Consider the following 18,434-nt stretch of genomic DNA (forward strand, 5'->3'; position numbering starts at 1 on the left):
ATTATTAGAGAATGTGAGAAGGTACTGTAGCTACTAAGCCTTAAAGGGCTCAGTAGATTTCTTACATAAAATAGACATTGTCAAAGCTCGTATGACTTACCTGGTTTCTCCAGTCAGGGGATAGTACGGAGTTGACTCTGTGGCACTGGCATTAGAATACAATACGCTAGTGCAGAAACTTAGACCAGTAATGAAAGGCTTGCAAGAAGTCCATGATTCTCTGTTCTCAATCAGAGGTGGAATCTCTTCAGTTTTTGTTGGAGATACCAAATGTAGTGTGTTGCTGGAACAGGAAAATGAACCTATTATTCCCAGAATAGGTATTTAGATGCTATATGTAAGTTGGTAAGTCCTATTAATGAGGTTACATTCTGAAAAAGAAACATTTACCCTGATAGGGGCCTTATAAAATAACCTTTAGGGCTTAAATAATCAAACTGTGTATTATTATCATAAGTACCACTATAGATAATTAGAATTCTGTGCATTGAGACATTCATCCGCTCTGAAATTAATGTAAGCAGTTCATTTAAATTCAATCCAAAATACTTATTGCTATGACAATAGCTTTATGCAAGAGAAAAATATAGATTCAGAAATGGTAAGTGTCTTGATGCAAATTACAAGACTGAATCATAAATTGAAGAATTTGTAAACCCTGACTCTCAGTTGCTACTATCTGGGCCGTCCACTTATCTTATAAAAGAAGCTCTCCCAGTTTTACAGTGTCTGGGATTTTTCTGAACTGAAAACCTCTCTATGCCTGCCTCTACCCCCCAGTTCCATCACAATTAGAATCAAGACGAGAAAGGGAGGACAGCAGCTTGGAAGTTCTCATTCAGATCCATTACCTGATACTGAGGAGCTTTGTTGGAGTCTTTGGAGCAGGAATACTGAACTTCAGCTGTCCAGCTTTCATGCTAACATGGGCTTCAATTCCAGACTCATGGAATATATTGGAATTAATCTCCACACCACTTCTAGCAAATTCAGGCATGTTTATTCCCAGGTGTGTTACAAACTCTATTGCTACTGAGGGTTTAGCAATGAATTCTGCTTGCATCTGTTTCGTAAAAACAAAATGATACATTTATTTACCCAATGTATTTCTTATTAATTTTATAAAAAATATAAAAACAGTATTTTTATTCTTGATAACGTAGAGCTGAGTTTTGTACAATTGGTACTGCTAGTCAGTATATTTGATGCTAAGTCACACTATAAACTGAGGGGCACAAAAGTGATAACTGTAATGTAGCAAATACAGTAAACTGATAACCCTGAGAAAACTTTCCTACACTATTACAGAAGTACTTCTGCTGCAGATTTTGCACACAGAACTATTTCCATCTATTTTTAAATCTGATGAACTAGTTTTTCATTGTAGAAAAATGATAGTTATTTTCAAAAAGAATGACTGAACTATTTGACAAAATAGAAATAGATCCAAGATTTGAATTTCCCTAAACAGAAAATAGCTTATTTTCAACCTTTCGGTTTGGACATTAAAGAAAAAGGGGACACAATACTAAATTCTGGAAAAGATTCCAAAATAACTAAAAGGTAGCCAGAACTGAATATGAGCGTGCACATGCGCACACACACACACACAAACATATGTGTGTGTGTATGCATATATATATATATATACATATATGTATGTATGTATAGCAGCATATCTGGTGGAAAATAAAAGGTTAAGTCAGCTGAAACTATTGAGAAATTTATGTTAGATTTTGAATAATTAGGTCAAAATAGTCATTAATAATATAAAAATATTTTATTTATAAATGTTCATTTTAACCTGAGAATTCATTTAATTTCACCTAATCTTTAATTTTTTGAATTTTAAAATAAAGATGTTTTATTTCAGATCCCAATTTTTTTCATTTAGTTTCATTTTCAATATTTCTTTTAACTGAAAATTAGTATTTTCATTTTGAGTTGACCACATCAATATTTTTATTAACTGTTTTGAATGGCAAATTCACATACTATAGTTCACTAGAGAACAGAGAAACAAAGATTATTTTATTATGTATTCATTAAGGTACATTTATTTCATAAATTTAATAATCTCATACATAATAATGCATTACTTCTTACTTTAATGTGGATGTCATCCACAGATTATCTGATGATGTCTAATAAGTGTTTTTTTCCATTTCAGGAGTATTTCAAAACATTTAAAATTCTGCAATTGTTACAGTTCTATTCCCAAATAAGTTTGTAGATAGGACTATTGAGACTTACACTTTTTTGATGAAGCTTCACAGCTACTTTGGCCCCAGGTGTCATTATTCCAGACAAACCAAACTTCAGCTGCAAACCTGCTCCAGTTGGGAGCTCAAACTCATTGTCCATGAACATGTAGTGGACAAATAAGTCCCTGTCAGCACCTTTTGAGATGGCTTGTGCAATCTATGAATCAAAAAAGGAATTGGACATTAACAAACCTACATACTGAAATACGTACATTTTACTTTAAAATTCATCTAGATACGAAGAATTTTGGGGAAATTTTATTTCAGTTGTAACTGTATAATCCAATAATTAATTTCATACAGGGTATAAAAGCTAATTTCTACGGATTTTTTACTTCAAAATAGGAAAAAAAAAATCAAGTTAGAGATTGCTTATCAAAATCTCATCATTAAATGAATACTACACTTTATCATCTACCTTGATACACATATATAATAACACACCAAACTGAATTGGATTGGATGACATGTGACCTTCTGGCTTCCTCAAAGTCACTGGCAAAACACTTTTTGACTTCAGTAGAAGCAGGACTTTTCCAAATGCTCTTAAAATGTACTATATCTCCTTTTCTTTTTAACATAAATTATTGCTTAATATTAATACACAATATTTTCATATTTTAAATTATAGCAATATAATACACTGACAAACACTGAGATTTTGGGCATTGTTCAAGTAGATATCTCAGTCATGCAATAGGATCCAAACCTTTCCTTTTCCCTTCCCCTCATCCATATTCTGGAAGGATTCCATTTTGATTATGCAACGGTCTTAATGAGTTTCTTAGAGTCCTTCAGACTAAATTTTGATATTTTATTTTAAATAATTTTTATTTTCATATGACCAGCACCATCACCAAATATCTGCTCTTTAAATAGTATATAAGCGCTGCCTATAAGTACAGCCTAAATAAAACAAAATATTCATTGGTACATCAGAAACATACCATTTCTGGAACACCCTGAATAGTTTTAATGCTCTTCAAAATCATGCTTCCCAGCAATTTGAAATCATTGAGTTTCAAGTATCCAAGTTCTTCTCCCAGGATTCTCAGATATGCTCTTCCTTCAGGAACTTCCTTGTTGCTCAATTCTTTTATCAGTTTTTCAAGGTTAAGCATTACTCCTTTCATGATATCCTGAAAATTCAGTCAAAAAGTAGCATAAAATGAAACAGATTTATGAGAAATCATATATCAAGAACTGTTACTTAGTGACCTAAAGCTAATTCACACACGCACTTTTTGTCTTCCTCAAAGGCCCATCATAAATATGGTTACAAGTCATAATTAAATGTAATATTTAATATGTTATAAATATGATAAGAAGTTTTCTTTTAGTTTACTAGAAGAAGAGAAGGTTCAGATACTATAAACATTGCAAGTGCTGTAATTAGTGTGTACAGACAATAATGCAGTGCCGTACAGAGAACATTTTCAAGCCGTACCTGCTCCTGTTTGCCATCTTGGGAATAACCAAAATAGTCAAAGAGTGCCTTGGAAACCTGTTCTGGAACTCTGCCATCAACCCAGTACAAAGCCATGCTTGTGGTGTCTGGGAAAAATCCCTTCTCTCCAAATAAAGCTTCCAGTGTTGGTTCAAAACCCTTTCCATCCAAGCCAAGCTGAAATGTATAAAGCAATGTCATAACTCAGAGAGCTTCTCCTTCAGGACGTTACAACAAAAAGATTTGCTCTGGAACAAACAATGCATTTCAAGTGTATACTACGCTTCTGTGATTCTTGAGGGAAGATATGCAGCAGAATAGAATGCTAGGTTTTATGATTAATTTTATCTCTGTGGAGAGGTCCAACATAAAACCTAAGTATAGGCTGGATCTCACTTAGAATCTACTATGAGTGCTTCAGTGGACCAGTAATTCATGAGCATGAAGTCGATTTGTTACAGGTGGGTTCAGCCCTACCCTAGCTGAGGTCTTTAGTGACTCCAGCAAGGTGGTACATCCATCCAGCAGCAACTGACATCACATAATGGATGGCTTGCTCTAAATCCCACTGAGGATCAAATCAAAGTCTCCTTGAAAGCATAATGATCATTAGATTTTTCTCCAAAGCTTGTAGAAATAATACATCATTCAAAATAAATGTTGTTATAAGTGAACAGAAATGAAAAAGGCAAAAGTTGAATAATAGCAAAAGTTTTTGTTATACCTCAAAGATATCACTTGGGTGAAATCCATACACATTCAGGGTGGTTTTTAGCATAGTCTCTTTAGGAACATAAGTGTTTGGATCAAATATCACATTTCCTTCTACTTTTGCAGAGACAGGATCAAGTCCAGGTACAGAAAGTCTTTTGGAAATCTGGTAATTTTGTGAGAATTTTCTGAAATCTTTGGCTGTTGGAACCTGGTTTCCTTTCAGTGCTTCCTCTACTCTGCTTTTCAGACTACAAAAGAGGGCGGTAAAGCAAATACAATTAGTACACATTCAAAAAAACATTTAGCACTAGTTCTGAGACACCTTGTGTCACTTGTAGTTATTCATACAATTGATACAATTGCAAACGGCTAGCTCTGTACACATCCTAACAGTAAAAATAAGACTAAAGGCAAGATTGTAAGCAGTCACTGCTCTGACAAAGCCACAGATTTACCCAGCTGATGTTCTATTCTTTAGTCAGGTTATGGTGTTAATTTGTTTAAAGAATGAAAATAAACATGGAAGTAAACATAAAAAATGCATTACTAGACAAAAAAAAAAAGCACACTACCACTGCAGTTAGGATTGGAACTTTGTTCTTCCTATGTGATCAGTATCTCATCTAATTTTACTTACTCTTCAATGCCTATTTCTTCAGAGTCTAGGATGTTGGCAATGTGAGAGGCAACAAAGCTTTTCACTTGCTCATTCTTCTCCTTTGTGAGGACTCTTACAATCTTAGTGAGATCACTTTGAGAAGGATCTTTCATCAGTATGAGATAAGCTGCCAGACGTCTGTCAGCAGGTGCATCCCCTTCATTGAACACTTTTAGAAGTGCTGAGCGGTCCTATGTTAAACAGAGGAAGATACATTTTGCACTAAGGAGCTGGCTAGTAGATGATATTGCTAAAATCTTTTTGGACTATATTGGGTCAAATAATTTCCAGAATTCATGCAATTCATACAATTTTTTCAGGACTGCAAAATCACAAAGGACTTTATTTCTGTAAATGACTAAAACTGTTTTCATAGAAAACATTTTCATTTTCGTAGAATTTTCACAGAAATTATGGTTTTATTGAAATTCATTTTTTCATCCTATATCTAGTAGCTTTTTCTTTCGTTTGTTTAAAAAGCTGAATGTTGGGAATAAGAAGTGTTCTCATTGGCAGAAAAATTCTCAGATTTTGGAAAAAATAAGATCATTCACTTTATGGAAATAAGTAGATCAAAATTTTCTGAATAAAAATGAAAAACAAGTTGAAAATGATTGAATATTTAATTTAAAAATGCTTTGAATGAAACTGAGTCTGATGACCTCAACTCCAAGTATTTGAAGGCTCCCAGGTTCCCCAAGTCTTTCTCACCTGGTCTTTTATAGTACGAATTTGTTGATGTTGAAACTGCTATTTACTATACTAAGCTAAAATGTTCTGTGTAATGATACCTATTTTCTAGAAGATGCTTTTATGTTACTCTAATGTAAACCTAAATCTAAGTAGTGCAATAATGACAATCAATTGCCAATCTAAAATGGGGAACTGGAGTAATTCCTTAGCTAAAAATTCCTTAGCTAAAACCACCTCTAAATAGGCACAACTCCATTTAAGATACTCTTTGACAAGAACTGATCCAAACTTCCCATTTAAACTGAAGCTATGTAAAGCAGCTATATCTCAAAGGAGCAATATCCACTAAGTCACAAGCCTGTAGAACTTCTCAGATGCATGGATGCAAATTAAGTGAACTCATTAAAGGTATTCCAGAAAAGCTGAGGATAACTAAACAGGAGATAGCAAAAAGACGAATTAATGGGAACATTTTGTTTCATTCAGTTATTTAGGTGAATAGTTAATTCAAAGTGAATTGTAAACAGTTTCTGCCAATTTTTTGTGATCCAAATTACCTCTTCAGTAATAGTCATTTTCCTGAATGCCTGGATGGCTGCTTTCTGAACTGAAGGTGATGCAGCTTCACTTCTGATACACATCTTAAGGAAAGATTTCAGGTTGGGTTTAGCTTTCTCCATTACTGTGCCCATGTTTCCAATAGCCTGTCAGAGATGAAAACACAGAAAGATGATAAACATTTTTTGTCCATCAACAGAAAAACAGTAATATATGAGCAATAATCTATAATAATAGCATGCGTAAGGAAAGAAACAAATAAAAATACCCTAAGTGTGAGGTATGTCAGCTCATCATCCCCAGAACAATCAGTGCCAAGCAGTGATACCATGAAGTCTGCAACATCTGTTATTTCCTCTGTCACTGTTACCTTCTCATTGTAGAATCTAAGCAAAGAGAGAAACACCTTGGAAACCAAGTGCTTTGGAAACAAAAACGCTTTTGTATTTTTTAATTCCAAAGGAGCAAACTCATAAGAATGTCAAAAAAATCTCCAAAAAGTAACTACTCTTAGTGTTTACTCTAGGATTTTAATGCCTTGTTGAGATTATTTCATAAAATTAGGGACTCTCTTTACTCACTTAGTAACGGAATGACTCAAGCCATAAAAAGAAGCTCTACTTGGCTGATACTGGGCCATGTTCAGAATTTCCCGCACTCTTTCAGCAGTTGGAGAAGGCAGTAGTCCAAGGGTATATGTGACCAGATCGACCACGAAGGGATTCACATCTCCAGTTCTCAGTATCTGAAGGACTGCACTATAGCACTCTGGAGTCCCGCACTGAGTCAGGGCCTGGACTGTGAGGGAACTGAAAGGAAAAGAGATGGCTTAGATCACTTCCCTGTTTGCGGTTATCTGTACATTTGAAAGAAGCTGAATGTTTGAAAGAAGTATTCAATACATTTATTAAGGTGTGTTAATGTAAGCGATGCATGCTTATCTGTGCTTGGAAGCAAATCACACAACTGTTTATCAAAAAGAAGCTTCTTAGTTTTACAAGTTATGCTAATAACATGACTAGCTATGGACAAGAAGAAAGTATTAACAATACACTACACAGACAACGTCACTACAAAGATATCTTTTTTCTCCAAAGATCTCACGCTTTCCTACACCCTTAACTATTCTAATCTAATGAACTAGATCGAGGCTTTAGTGTCTCTACCGACTGAGGACAGAAATTCTGTGTAAACTGAATTAAGCTCCGATAGCAGAGGAACAGCAAGGGTTGGGAGGTGGAGGATGAGGGAAGATGAAAGAAATATATCCTTCCATATCTTCAAAAATCTCACTTTCACAGCTGCATTCTTCAGTATAAGTCAGACTTGGAGTTCAGAATTAACATCATTTCCCTTCAACAAAACTGGATGACTTTTCTGCAGGTATTTGGTTGTATTAACATCTTTTCAGGATTGTGTCAGGCATACACCCTCCGTTGGGGAAGGGGAAGAAAAATCCACTGTTGTATTGGATTTTAAGCCTATGCTATATTCAACTGCATTTACTTTTATTGTTCATCTTCTCCAATTAGATAGAAAGATTTGAGCAGCTAATGATCAAAAAAGACAAGCTCTTTATGGAAGTCTAGAATTTTCAGACCAATTTAAATTTTTTTATTATTTACACCTATTTAATGCTCATGTTGTTATTACCATCTGAGTACTTCTCATGGAAAAATATTAAATTCAAAGTTTTTTTTCTTGTCCTTTCCTTGTTTCTTTTTAGAAAATTAATATGATATTTATCTTTCTGAAAAGCCCATGTTTACATCTCATTACCCTATATTATAAAACCATTTGTAGCAAGTCATCAACTTCAGAATTGATTTGCTATGAGATGGACATGCTGGATTGGCACAATGCACTGTTGTAGTGTACCTTGAAGTTTCCATCATCTTCGGCACAAGAGAGCTGAGAGTGGCATTGTGTAAACTTCTAAGTCCAGAAACAAATTTGTAAAAGAGTCTTGCTCTCTGCTGGTTCTGCTGGGAGGCTGAGAGTTTTTGCAATTCCTGAAGAATTTTGAGAACAGCATCCTCCTGCTTGGGAAATTTTGCATCTGTACTCTCCAGCGCAAGTCCTTTCTCTTCCAGTTCATCTAGCAATTAGAAAAATTACATTTGATATGTCTTTATCAAGGAGGTATGCTCATGTTTACCTTCTGACATACACTTAATATAAATATAAGCTCTCTTATATGTTAATTGTTGAAGTTTAACACTGAACAGTTTCTAAAAATAATAGAACAGAATTTAAATGTAATTCTCCCAAAAGTAGAATAATGATACCTATTTGCATAAATTTTAAATTGTCACAAAGATGTTTCCCTGATACTTTTTAAAATATCTGGGTTTGATTTTGTAATTTTGAATGAGCATATCTTATGAGAAACGTATGCTATTACTAGGAGTAACATCTGCTCCACGAAGAAAGTTGTTTCAGAACCAAAGGTGTAGTAATCATGGATCATCTAGATTTGGTAGCTGAAGACAAAAAATGCAGAAAAGAATTACAGCTAACTAAAAAAATATTGTTAAACCCATTTCAAAAGATTAATTTTCGAGATATATTAAATATGTTAATTATAAATATTAAATTAAAAATTAATATGAAAAGACTAATTTAATTTAAATTGAAGTAATTTAAAACTTTTTTCCCCAATTTCCTCCCAATATTTTCTGACTATATTTGTCAAATTTCAGTAAAACTGAATTGTTTTGCTCCCCTCAAATGCATTTTTAATGGATTAATTGTTCACAAATGTTGTCTCTGTATTTTTATTTGACATTTATTCAGAACTGCAGATTTACCTCTATCAAAATTTCTATTGTTGATCTTAGGAGTATCTTCAAGTTTCAGTGTCTGGTTGACTTCTGTCATCACTCCATAGCGATTTCTAATAAACAAAGAAAAGTACAGAGCTTTAGTTGAGCCTAAATAGTTTTTAGGGATCTTGTCATGTCTGCTGTCTCCTTAAGAACAAAGGGAATATTTGGGAACTAAGTCAGAATTTGATGTATTTCTATCCAAAATGAATTTATACAAAGAAAGTGTAATGATAAGTAGCATGCAACCTACTTGTATGAGGAAGGCAAGAACAGATGCTTTTCACTGCAGATGGCATCTCTTATATGTCTTTTCTTTGCATCAATATTGTAATGACAGAACTGAGTGCTCCTTAGAAGGGTAGATAGTGGGATGTTCTATAAAATAAATAGTTTGGCAGTCATTCTGCTGAGTATTTGAAACAAATATTTTTAAAGGCTGTCGTATTTGTCATAGTCTTACTCTAATATTAACAATTATAACATGTAGAAAATGATGGTGCATAACTAGAATCATTCTCATACCCAAAAAGAAAATTGTGCCAGTATCAATCTTTATTCTTAACTCTCTTCAGAGGCAAAAATCCCACTGAAATTTTCCCTCAGTCTTCAGTGAGGTGTTTGCCTTAGTGGTTACTTCGTGATTGAGCCCCTGCTGTCTACAGGAAAGAACTCATTCAGTTAAACTAATCCGTAATTTTTAGTAGTCCAGGTCCCTCATAATAGCTGATGTTCTCTATATTTTCACTCTCATTACAGACATTCTAAAGATTTCCACAACAAGCTGTAAAAGCAGCAGGAATTACAAAGTGCGTTTTGTGATTCACTGAGTTTGAACTGGGGTAAGCTAAGCCTGCAGTTCGTGCTTCTCTCTTACTCAGTATTAGAGATCCACATGGAAGATGCGCATGCCTTAACTGTGGCAAAAGCGTCATTTAAAAACTACATTTTACTAGATGCCGGAGCTCTATTGACCCATGCAATCAAGGATCTTTCTGAGTCCAATAAAAGCGAAGCACATTGCCTCAGCTCTCCATTTATCTGCCTAGTTCATAAAACTTGTATCAAATATATCGGAAGCTTCTAGAAATGTGGCTGAAAAAGCCCTGTGCATGCAAAAGTTGCAGCGCGCAGGTGAATTTCACGTGTGCCACTCACAACAGCCCACCTACTGGCGTGGGCGCAGCATGATTTAAAATCTCGATTTACTTTTTGTCAGGAAAAACACTCAAAAGCGCAAGTGATCATGATACCAGTAACAAATCTACAAACATTCACGTAAACAACTGCATATGATTAGTATAGATACACAAGCAGCCTGAACATGCCTCAGAAACTGGGACTTGTCAAACCATTTATTTCAGGGCATTTAGAGCCCCTTCCTGTACATCGCATACATATCAGGGTTCTGGTGGACTATATGGTTTACTTAAAATGGGAATGTTTAAAATTTTGACCCACAAAACAAAAAATTGGTATGTGATCTAATACAGTATTGCACAAGCAATAGTACCAATTCTGATATAGAAAACTGCCTATGAAAAGCTCTCCTCCAAAAAGAACTTGTCAAAATTCATAAGAATATGAAAGAAGGTCAACATACTCTTTTTCTCTGCATCTGTTTTTCTCTGTTGACTGGCACCAAAACTACATTCTGCTCTTACAAAAGAGTACAAAAAATCTACTGAAGCTTTTACAAGATAAATGCAAAATTAGTAATTTTTTATCATTTTAATTGGATGCTGTAAAGAATGTTATGTCATAGAATTTTTACGGGTATACTTACTAGTCCCTTTATAATGGCGATGGGGCTGACATAATTTCTGATGGGACTGAAGTCATCACAGGCTCTCAGGTCCCTGTTAATTGAAATATCTTCAGCAATATTTCCTTTTCTAGATTTGAATTCAACTTCACTATCGCACTTTCCATACACAGTGTCCTGGAAAGAAGGAAGAAATTAGTATCTTTGTTCATGCTGTCAGGCATTTTCTGATCTAGCTGAAATGTGCCCTCTCTCATTTGAATTTCTAAGTCTTTTGAATATGATGTTTGGGAGTAAGTCTGCTAGGTGAGGTTTGTTCCGTTTGTTAACGAAAGAAGGTGAATATTTTTAAAATCACTTACCATGGATATTGTTTTTACATTTTCTACTGTTTCTGTTGGCACAAGGAGAGCTGAAATGATCCCTCTCTTGAGATTCAGAACATTCAGAGGTTCATCCTTCTCAGGATACAGCTTGACTTTGGTTCCATCCTGAATGCTAAATTTTAGCTCATGCCTAAAAAAAAGCTCCAGCATTAGTATGAAACCATGTTAAATTCATCAGTGAAGAATTCATCATTAATAAACTGCTGGGCTATAGCTAAAGCATCACGTTTATCTTGGTTTGTCATTACTTACTATTCACTGTTATTACTATTATTAAGTATCATTACTATAAAGTAGGAATTTCCCTGCAAAATCCTAGCCAAGGACATTCTGATACCACCCAGCTATGTCATCTAGGGCAAGTAAATATCAAGAGCAATGGCTGGAAGTTGGAGTTGCACAAATTTAGAGATGAGATAAGCAAATTTTTAGAATGAGATAATTATTAACTACTGCAATAGACTACAAAAGAATGAGAAGATTCTTGTCTGGTTGAAATCTTTAAATAAAACCTTTTTATAAAACATATTTTAACACTGTCTCAAATTATTCTGAGATTTTATGGCTTGCTAACCCCAAAGGGAGTGGATAGGGAGGCACTGAAACAAGTATAAAGGTGCATGAGTAAATCACGCATAGACAAGGTGGAGAACTATCTGGGCGGACGGAGTAGCAGCAGTAAGTTACGAAAGCAGATAAGTAAGGAAAAGATAAGTTGTATAGGTCATTAAAGATCATGATCTGGACTTCAGTCTCAAATGCCTTTCTATTGCACAGTCTTTGTATCATGTCAGCAGTGGAAAATAATCTTAAAATGGATCCAGAGAGTCATTTGAGAATTTGCTTACATGAAGGAACATTCCATATGCAATAGTCTTTCAGGGGACTGTATAACAGTCTCCTGATATAAATGATATAAATAAAAAAGAAATTACAGGGGAAAAGTCTGGATGGAAAGAAATTTTCTTGGTAGTAATCCAGAGCAGTGACATGTCAGGACTAAATTATATTAGGGACAGTTTGGACTGGAACCAGCTTATAAACCTGTTATGTTAACATCAAATGTGTTCTAAGTCTGGGACAACATAGGCATGAAAGACTGTAACATTACAACCCGCTTAAAGTTAAGGCTACAAGTATTGAAGAAGTCTGTTTTGCTTACTTGGACATGGCATTTGCAAAGTCCTCAGAATTCTTTGACTTTTTTAGCAGGGCCCTGCCCTCAGTGTCAACACCAAATGTCTCCCTCAGGGAGCAATGCATAGTCCTCAGGATGAAGTGGCATAGCTGCGGTACCTCCAGTTCAACCTGAAAACAGAAATATTATGTGTTTATCCTTTTCTTGTTATCATTTTTCTAGGATCATTCAGTCCTTGTCTTAAAAAGTCTTCCTGGAGTTCATCAAGCGTCAGAGCCATGCTGACACCAGCTCTTGGGAAAGATTCCAAAGTTCTCTAAGCAGTTTAAGGTAATTTGAGGCAGATGGCAGGAAAACAGTTATTTGTTTGGCTAAAGGTATGCAGTATACTACATACATTGCAAATAAGCAGCCTAGGTTCTGGAGCTTCATAGTGCTACAAACCCTGTTTGAAAACTTGAGTAATTATGCTGATTGATGTTTAGATTCTGTCAGAATACTGTGTGCTAAAAAAGAAAAAAAAATCCCCAGTTACTCCATTTCAGAAAAAAAAATGTGAAAGGAAAGTTTTGGGGAAGATGCAACGAGATTGTGATAGGCACACAATAGATAACCCCGATCCTGTCTTGACTGTCATCACCAACAGGCTATCAAGTGGTCTTCATGGAATCAATGAGCTGTCTCAGTTCAATCACTAGAATTGTTTGATGTGCACTGCTATTTGGTAGACTCAGCCTGGGAGCCAAGTGAAGCTGAAACACCAGATCTTGCCTCTTTCTCCCCTAAAAACCAAATAAGTATTAAATGCATTAATTCATATAGTGGTATGAAGGACTTCTGCCATCTTCAGTGCTATCTCCTGTTTACAAAAGGAAGCACTTAGACTTCAGGCTTCAAAAAATTCCAGAGAATGGCCCTGTTGGGGAAAACATTGAAGAACACTCCCCACTTGTCAGCTCCAACATTCTTAGGTAAACAGCCTCAACGGGTTGTATTTACTCCTGTCTTCTTACCTTGCAGGTGATCTTTGAACCACTTCTAGAATCTGCTGTTCCAGTGATCCCATTTGATGTTTCTGCTTCATATGAGTAAATATATTTCTTGAGGTGTTTAAATCTGGTTGCATCTTCTGTGATTAGAAAAACAAATATATTTTAATGACTTCTGTAGGATATGCCTATGTAGATCTCCACAAGGCATACTTAGCTACTGACATGTGTGTAAATTGAAATGAATGAAATATGGAATGAATGAAATAAATGAAGTATGAGGACTACCCAACTGTTTTTTTTTTTTTTCATATTTGCTATAAGAGTTTTCAGACAAAGAAATAATGTCTTCATGTCAGCCGGATACTTTCTGAAGTGTAAATTAGAGCTCAGACAGAAATTGTGGGCTGAAACAGAAATTTCTGGGTTCAGTGCTCTGTATTAGTGAAGATCTGACAATAAGACTCCATCTGGCCTTAAAATCATGCCTCATTAAAATCAATGACAAAAATATAAACAAATAAACATAAGATGTGGATAGTTAGCAGAATTGTTTTCAAAATGACCACATTGCTTCTCAAGTAAGCCAAGCAAATAGTTGTTTTAAAATTGCAAATAAAATGATTCACTTCAGCTCAGACTACTGCATCATAATTTAAAAAAAATGCAAGCAGCTGATTTATCTAAGTCACATGGCTAAATTTGAAAGCAAAAAAGCACAGAAAAGGATGGAGCATCAAAACCAACATTCCTCTTTACCATTTCACTCAAATCTACAGAATATCAACCTGCTCCTGACGTTTTTGAAATATCATCTACTCTAATGAATTCACTCATTACATCAGTGAATTTCACTAGAGCTGACTTTTTAGTGGAGAGAACTTTTTCATATATAGAGGGAGCAATCAGAACAAAGCAAAATCACTAGGTTCTAGAGTAAGAATTTGTGTCTCTGTTAAGATTAAAGGAAGCCTAAAAACCTAAAATGGCTGTTCTCAAAGGGATTTATGTTTAATCCATTTTTGTTGCTTTCAGAGGCAATTCAGCTACAACAGTAAATTATATGAGCATGAATGAATGTGGTAACAGAGACATAAAGAAAAGAATATTTTGGCTCAATATCAAATACAAATAAGATCTTTTGGTGTCTGAAACATATAATGTAGGGCAAATAATGCTCTCAGGTGCATTTCACTCCCATTATATTTGCAGGCATCATTTTAAACTAAAAACAAGATCAGGCATTTTAAGTGATGGTGTTAGAGTAGTTTAGCTGATTTGCAACTAGAAGTTACTACCCTCTCTGTCGAGACTGGGCAACTCTCTGGGACCGTGATGCTACTGTGATGCTGAGTGAACGGTCGCTTTCTCAAGTTGCACTAAGGCAGTTATTTGTGACTGTTGGAACGTATTTGAATCCTGATCTACTTTTACAGAAAACAAAGGTAAAATTATCGTGGTGTAAACTCACCTGACTACCACCAAATCGAATAGTTTTGCTTGCCTATGCCTGCCATGAATGTACTTATCCTTACTCATCCTCTTAACTCTGTACTTACTCATCCCCTTAACTTTCTGCTATCCTGGACTATACCATTATTTAACAAACATTCTCAGAAACTTTTGCAACACTAATATCCAAATATACTAAAACTAAAAGATTAATAATTGCTTGATTTCCTGCTTTTTAGCAGAAATCAAAGGAAAAGGAATAGGGAAATAGTAAAACTAGAAATGCAAATACCAAAGAATTTATCATATTAAAAATACACAAGAAATTGGCAGAGAAGCCCAGAAAAGTCTTCTGAGTTGGTTCAAACAGTTGAAATAAACTTGATTGCCTGGAGATGGTGCTAAAGTATCCAACAAGGAAAAAAAAAACTTGAAGATCATAAGGGCCAAAGAACAAAACAACTCATTCAATACTTTGACCCTATGGTAGAACATTATGTGTCTAACCAAGCAAGTCAGGGTCAGCTTATTATACAGACAGGGTATAATGTCAGCATTTTCTGAGTCTCGACTTGTTTTAATAAATTGCTGTTGAGTTGATCATTTATTCTACAGATATTTAGATATCCAACTGCAATTCTGTGTGTTTAGCAGCAACTATGAAGGTTAAAACAAAAGTGAGACTCAGCCCAAGGTAAAGTGAAATGTACATAACCTCATTGCTCAAGCTTCGTAACTGATAAATAGTGATTTCCACAGTAAGGAATTTGCACCTGAGAGGGCACAAAAAGAAATCAATAAAAGAATAAAATGCAAAGTTTATTAAAGAGAGCTTTTTAGAAGTTACCAACACAATCTAAACTTTTCAAACCTGAAGAAGTTCCTGAAATTCTGGGCCATGCCTTATGGATTACTAAATTCCTAAAATAAATGGCAAAAAGACTTCAGAATACTGCCATCACTTTTGTTTCCGCTATTTTAGAGGGAGAGATTTATGGAACAGGAAAATTCAAGCTGTGAAACATATACAATATAACCATAGATAACAAAAGCATATGCAACAAATCACTTACTTGAACAGCCTAGATTTCCACTTTCAGATGTTTCTTCTTCTATAAAGAATAGAAACAAGAATTAAAAACTGGATAAGCAGTTTATAGCTATAAAGCAAGGACTATGGAAATACAAATGTGAATACTACATTTTCAGTGTAATATCTTGTCAGTTCCCACTAGCTTCTGATGTAGTTTGGCACACTGATATAAATCACAAAGCCCCTATTAATATTGATGGTACAGAGTGAAGACTAAAGAGAGTTACTGTAATTACCTTGATATTGTGAACTAATAGCTCAGAATAGGATCCTGAGATTATGGAATTAAACTATTTTGAATCAAACTGAGAAGGATCAGATTCTGGGTTAACAAATATTTTTAAAAGCCCTGTGATGTGTGAAATAGAAAGTTTATAAATAATGGGCACAAAGGTATACAGATAGACTACACTGTACAACAAAACTGTCTTACTGAAAAGTTTTAGTCTATTTGAAGACACAGAAATACTGCATAATGGATAAATGGCTGTATTTTGCTTTCTGTGCATTGGTAAAATGACGACTTTGATGAGTAATAAGGCTGTTCTCTGCTATTAAATCTTATTCGAGTTTTTTTCAGGCAGACAAAATAGAAGAAATGGGAATTGGCAAGAGACAGACAAAAAATATTCAACAATATTGATGATCAAGACAAATATTTATTTGTTGAATCTTTTGTTTAGAATAATCAATATGTTATTTCTGAAAATCAGTTTGAATATTGAGAGTTTATACTTCTGAGGAAAAGAACACTGGAAGCTCATTCCAGTTAGGAGGAAACATTTGCTCCAACAGGTCTTAGGTTGCAAGTGATTGTCTATTTTAAATAAAATATAATAATAATATAGTCAATATATTGCACTGATTTGATGGTTAAGTCTTTCCTTGGAATATCACACATCAATGCCAGCACTTTTCAGACTGTTCCCTGCAGACTTTCTAAGTTTCCATACTGGGAATTTTAAGGCTGACTACTCAATGTAACAACACTAATAATAATGGTTGGAAATAAATTCATCCCATAAAACTGTGTAATGTCAGTTCACTCAATAAAAGTACATTAATTCAACAAAAGTGTATTTATGATGGATTTGATTTGCATATAAAACTAGACAACCTGCCTAATTGGCCCCAGAGCACCTTCACCCCTTAAGGTTCCTTACATAACACTGCAATGTTGTATTCTGAAAAGACACTTCCTGGGAAGCAAGAAGATAGCTTACAATCCACTAAATCGTACTGATCCACGCTACGTCTCTTCTGATCTTTTTTTTTAAAAAAAAGCTCTACTGGCATACTACTTCTGCTGCTACTGATGACTATCTCACTTTAATACACAATTGTATTTCAAATGTCAGTACCACCTGCCAAATAAATTTTATTTTACCAGTCCCATTTTTTTTAAAGTTGCCACAAAAGAGATTAGCAACAGCTGAGGTAAGTCTGAACTGTAAGCCACAGTATCTTCATGGAGGTGAAAAGGATAACATTATGGAAAAACAATTAGGCAAAAATAAGGTACAAGAATGCTTTATAAATTCCAGAAAATATCAAATCTAATCCAAAGACACCAGACAACACTTGCAACTTTTCCTGCATTGGGATCCTCCTATGATTGCCCAGTCCTATAGAAAGATGACATCTTTCTCACACTTTTCCTCTCTGATTGTATAGTCCATTGTCCTGCTCATTTTTGCATTCTTATTATTTCAACAGGTTCAGTAAACCAAGCATCTAAAAGTACCGACATAAAAATTGGTACTTACGTGTGAGAACACCACTGCTTAGCAACAGAAAGAGCAGCAAGAGCTGCACAGGGCCCATGATGAGCCCTGAACCCTCTTGCTCTCCTCTCCTCTGCTTTTCCTTCCTTCCCCTCTTCACCTCTTTGCTAATGCCTCAGAGGTAGAGTGAGCCTTCCGACTTGGACCTCCTTTTATATAGTCTATAGCAAGTAGCTGAGGCAAACGGTTTAGAAAGCTCAGAGCAAATTGCCAAAGGTCCAAAGGTGAGAGTCCCGGATCCTCACTATGTTCCAGACTGTGCTCTGCTTTGGTTGCTGGGAGTCTCTGAAGGCAAAAGACTGAACATATACCAAAGATAAGTTATTCTTCCAGTTCAAGTTTTTTTAAATTAACAGAGTTTTTAAAACAAAATGCCTCAGTTAGAGTCTAACAATCTATTCAAATAAATTTCCCATGTTTCCATAGGAAAATTTACAATGTATAAATTATAAATTATGGCTGTAAGAAATTATCACTGCAGCATATTGTTAGTTTAGAGGTTGAGAGGTTTGAAGGGTATATGATATTTTTAGACTCCTTTTTCTTGCTTGTTAATAACAGCAAAAATATGAAAGTGAGATGATAAAATTTATCTGCAGAAATGAAGGCAAACCTAATGAACAAATGAAAAATCTTTTTATGAATATGTTAATTAGTAAAAAAGACTG

At 34.9% G+C, this 18,434-nt stretch overlaps 1 protein-coding gene across 1 annotated transcript in view; it reads right to left on the bottom strand.

The window, feature by feature from the left end:
• APOB (apolipoprotein B) overlaps nucleotides 1-17,806 on the bottom strand; it is a 37,071-nt gene extending 19,265 nt beyond the window's left edge. Inside the window, exons 1-19 of the mRNA XM_062571183.1 lie at nucleotides 17,749-17,806; nucleotides 15,963-16,001; nucleotides 13,462-13,577; nucleotides 12,473-12,618; nucleotides 11,287-11,440; nucleotides 10,946-11,101; nucleotides 9,413-9,537; nucleotides 9,145-9,230; nucleotides 8,213-8,432; nucleotides 6,916-7,143; nucleotides 6,603-6,720; nucleotides 6,334-6,480; nucleotides 5,063-5,274; nucleotides 4,436-4,673; nucleotides 3,712-3,888; nucleotides 3,212-3,403; nucleotides 2,254-2,421; nucleotides 852-1,063; nucleotides 101-283 (exon numbers count right to left, since the gene is read on the bottom strand). Of these exons, the coding sequence (XP_062427167.1) occupies nucleotides 101-283; nucleotides 852-1,063; nucleotides 2,254-2,421; nucleotides 3,212-3,403; nucleotides 3,712-3,888; nucleotides 4,436-4,673; nucleotides 5,063-5,274; nucleotides 6,334-6,480; nucleotides 6,603-6,720; nucleotides 6,916-7,143; nucleotides 8,213-8,432; nucleotides 9,145-9,230; nucleotides 9,413-9,537; nucleotides 10,946-11,101; nucleotides 11,287-11,440; nucleotides 12,473-12,618; nucleotides 13,462-13,577; nucleotides 15,963-16,001; nucleotides 17,749-17,806 (2,975 nt within the window). The remainder of the gene's footprint in view (nucleotides 1-100; nucleotides 284-851; nucleotides 1,064-2,253; nucleotides 2,422-3,211; nucleotides 3,404-3,711; nucleotides 3,889-4,435; nucleotides 4,674-5,062; nucleotides 5,275-6,333; nucleotides 6,481-6,602; nucleotides 6,721-6,915; nucleotides 7,144-8,212; nucleotides 8,433-9,144; nucleotides 9,231-9,412; nucleotides 9,538-10,945; nucleotides 11,102-11,286; nucleotides 11,441-12,472; nucleotides 12,619-13,461; nucleotides 13,578-15,962; nucleotides 16,002-17,748) is intronic.
• Nucleotides 17,807-18,434: the final 628 nt, after the last annotated feature.

The sequence above is a fragment of the Rhea pennata genome, chromosome 3 (genome assembly GCF_028389875.1).
Source record: "Rhea pennata isolate bPtePen1 chromosome 3, bPtePen1.pri, whole genome shotgun sequence".
Classification (NCBI taxonomy): domain Eukaryota; kingdom Metazoa; phylum Chordata; class Aves; order Rheiformes; family Rheidae; genus Rhea; species Rhea pennata.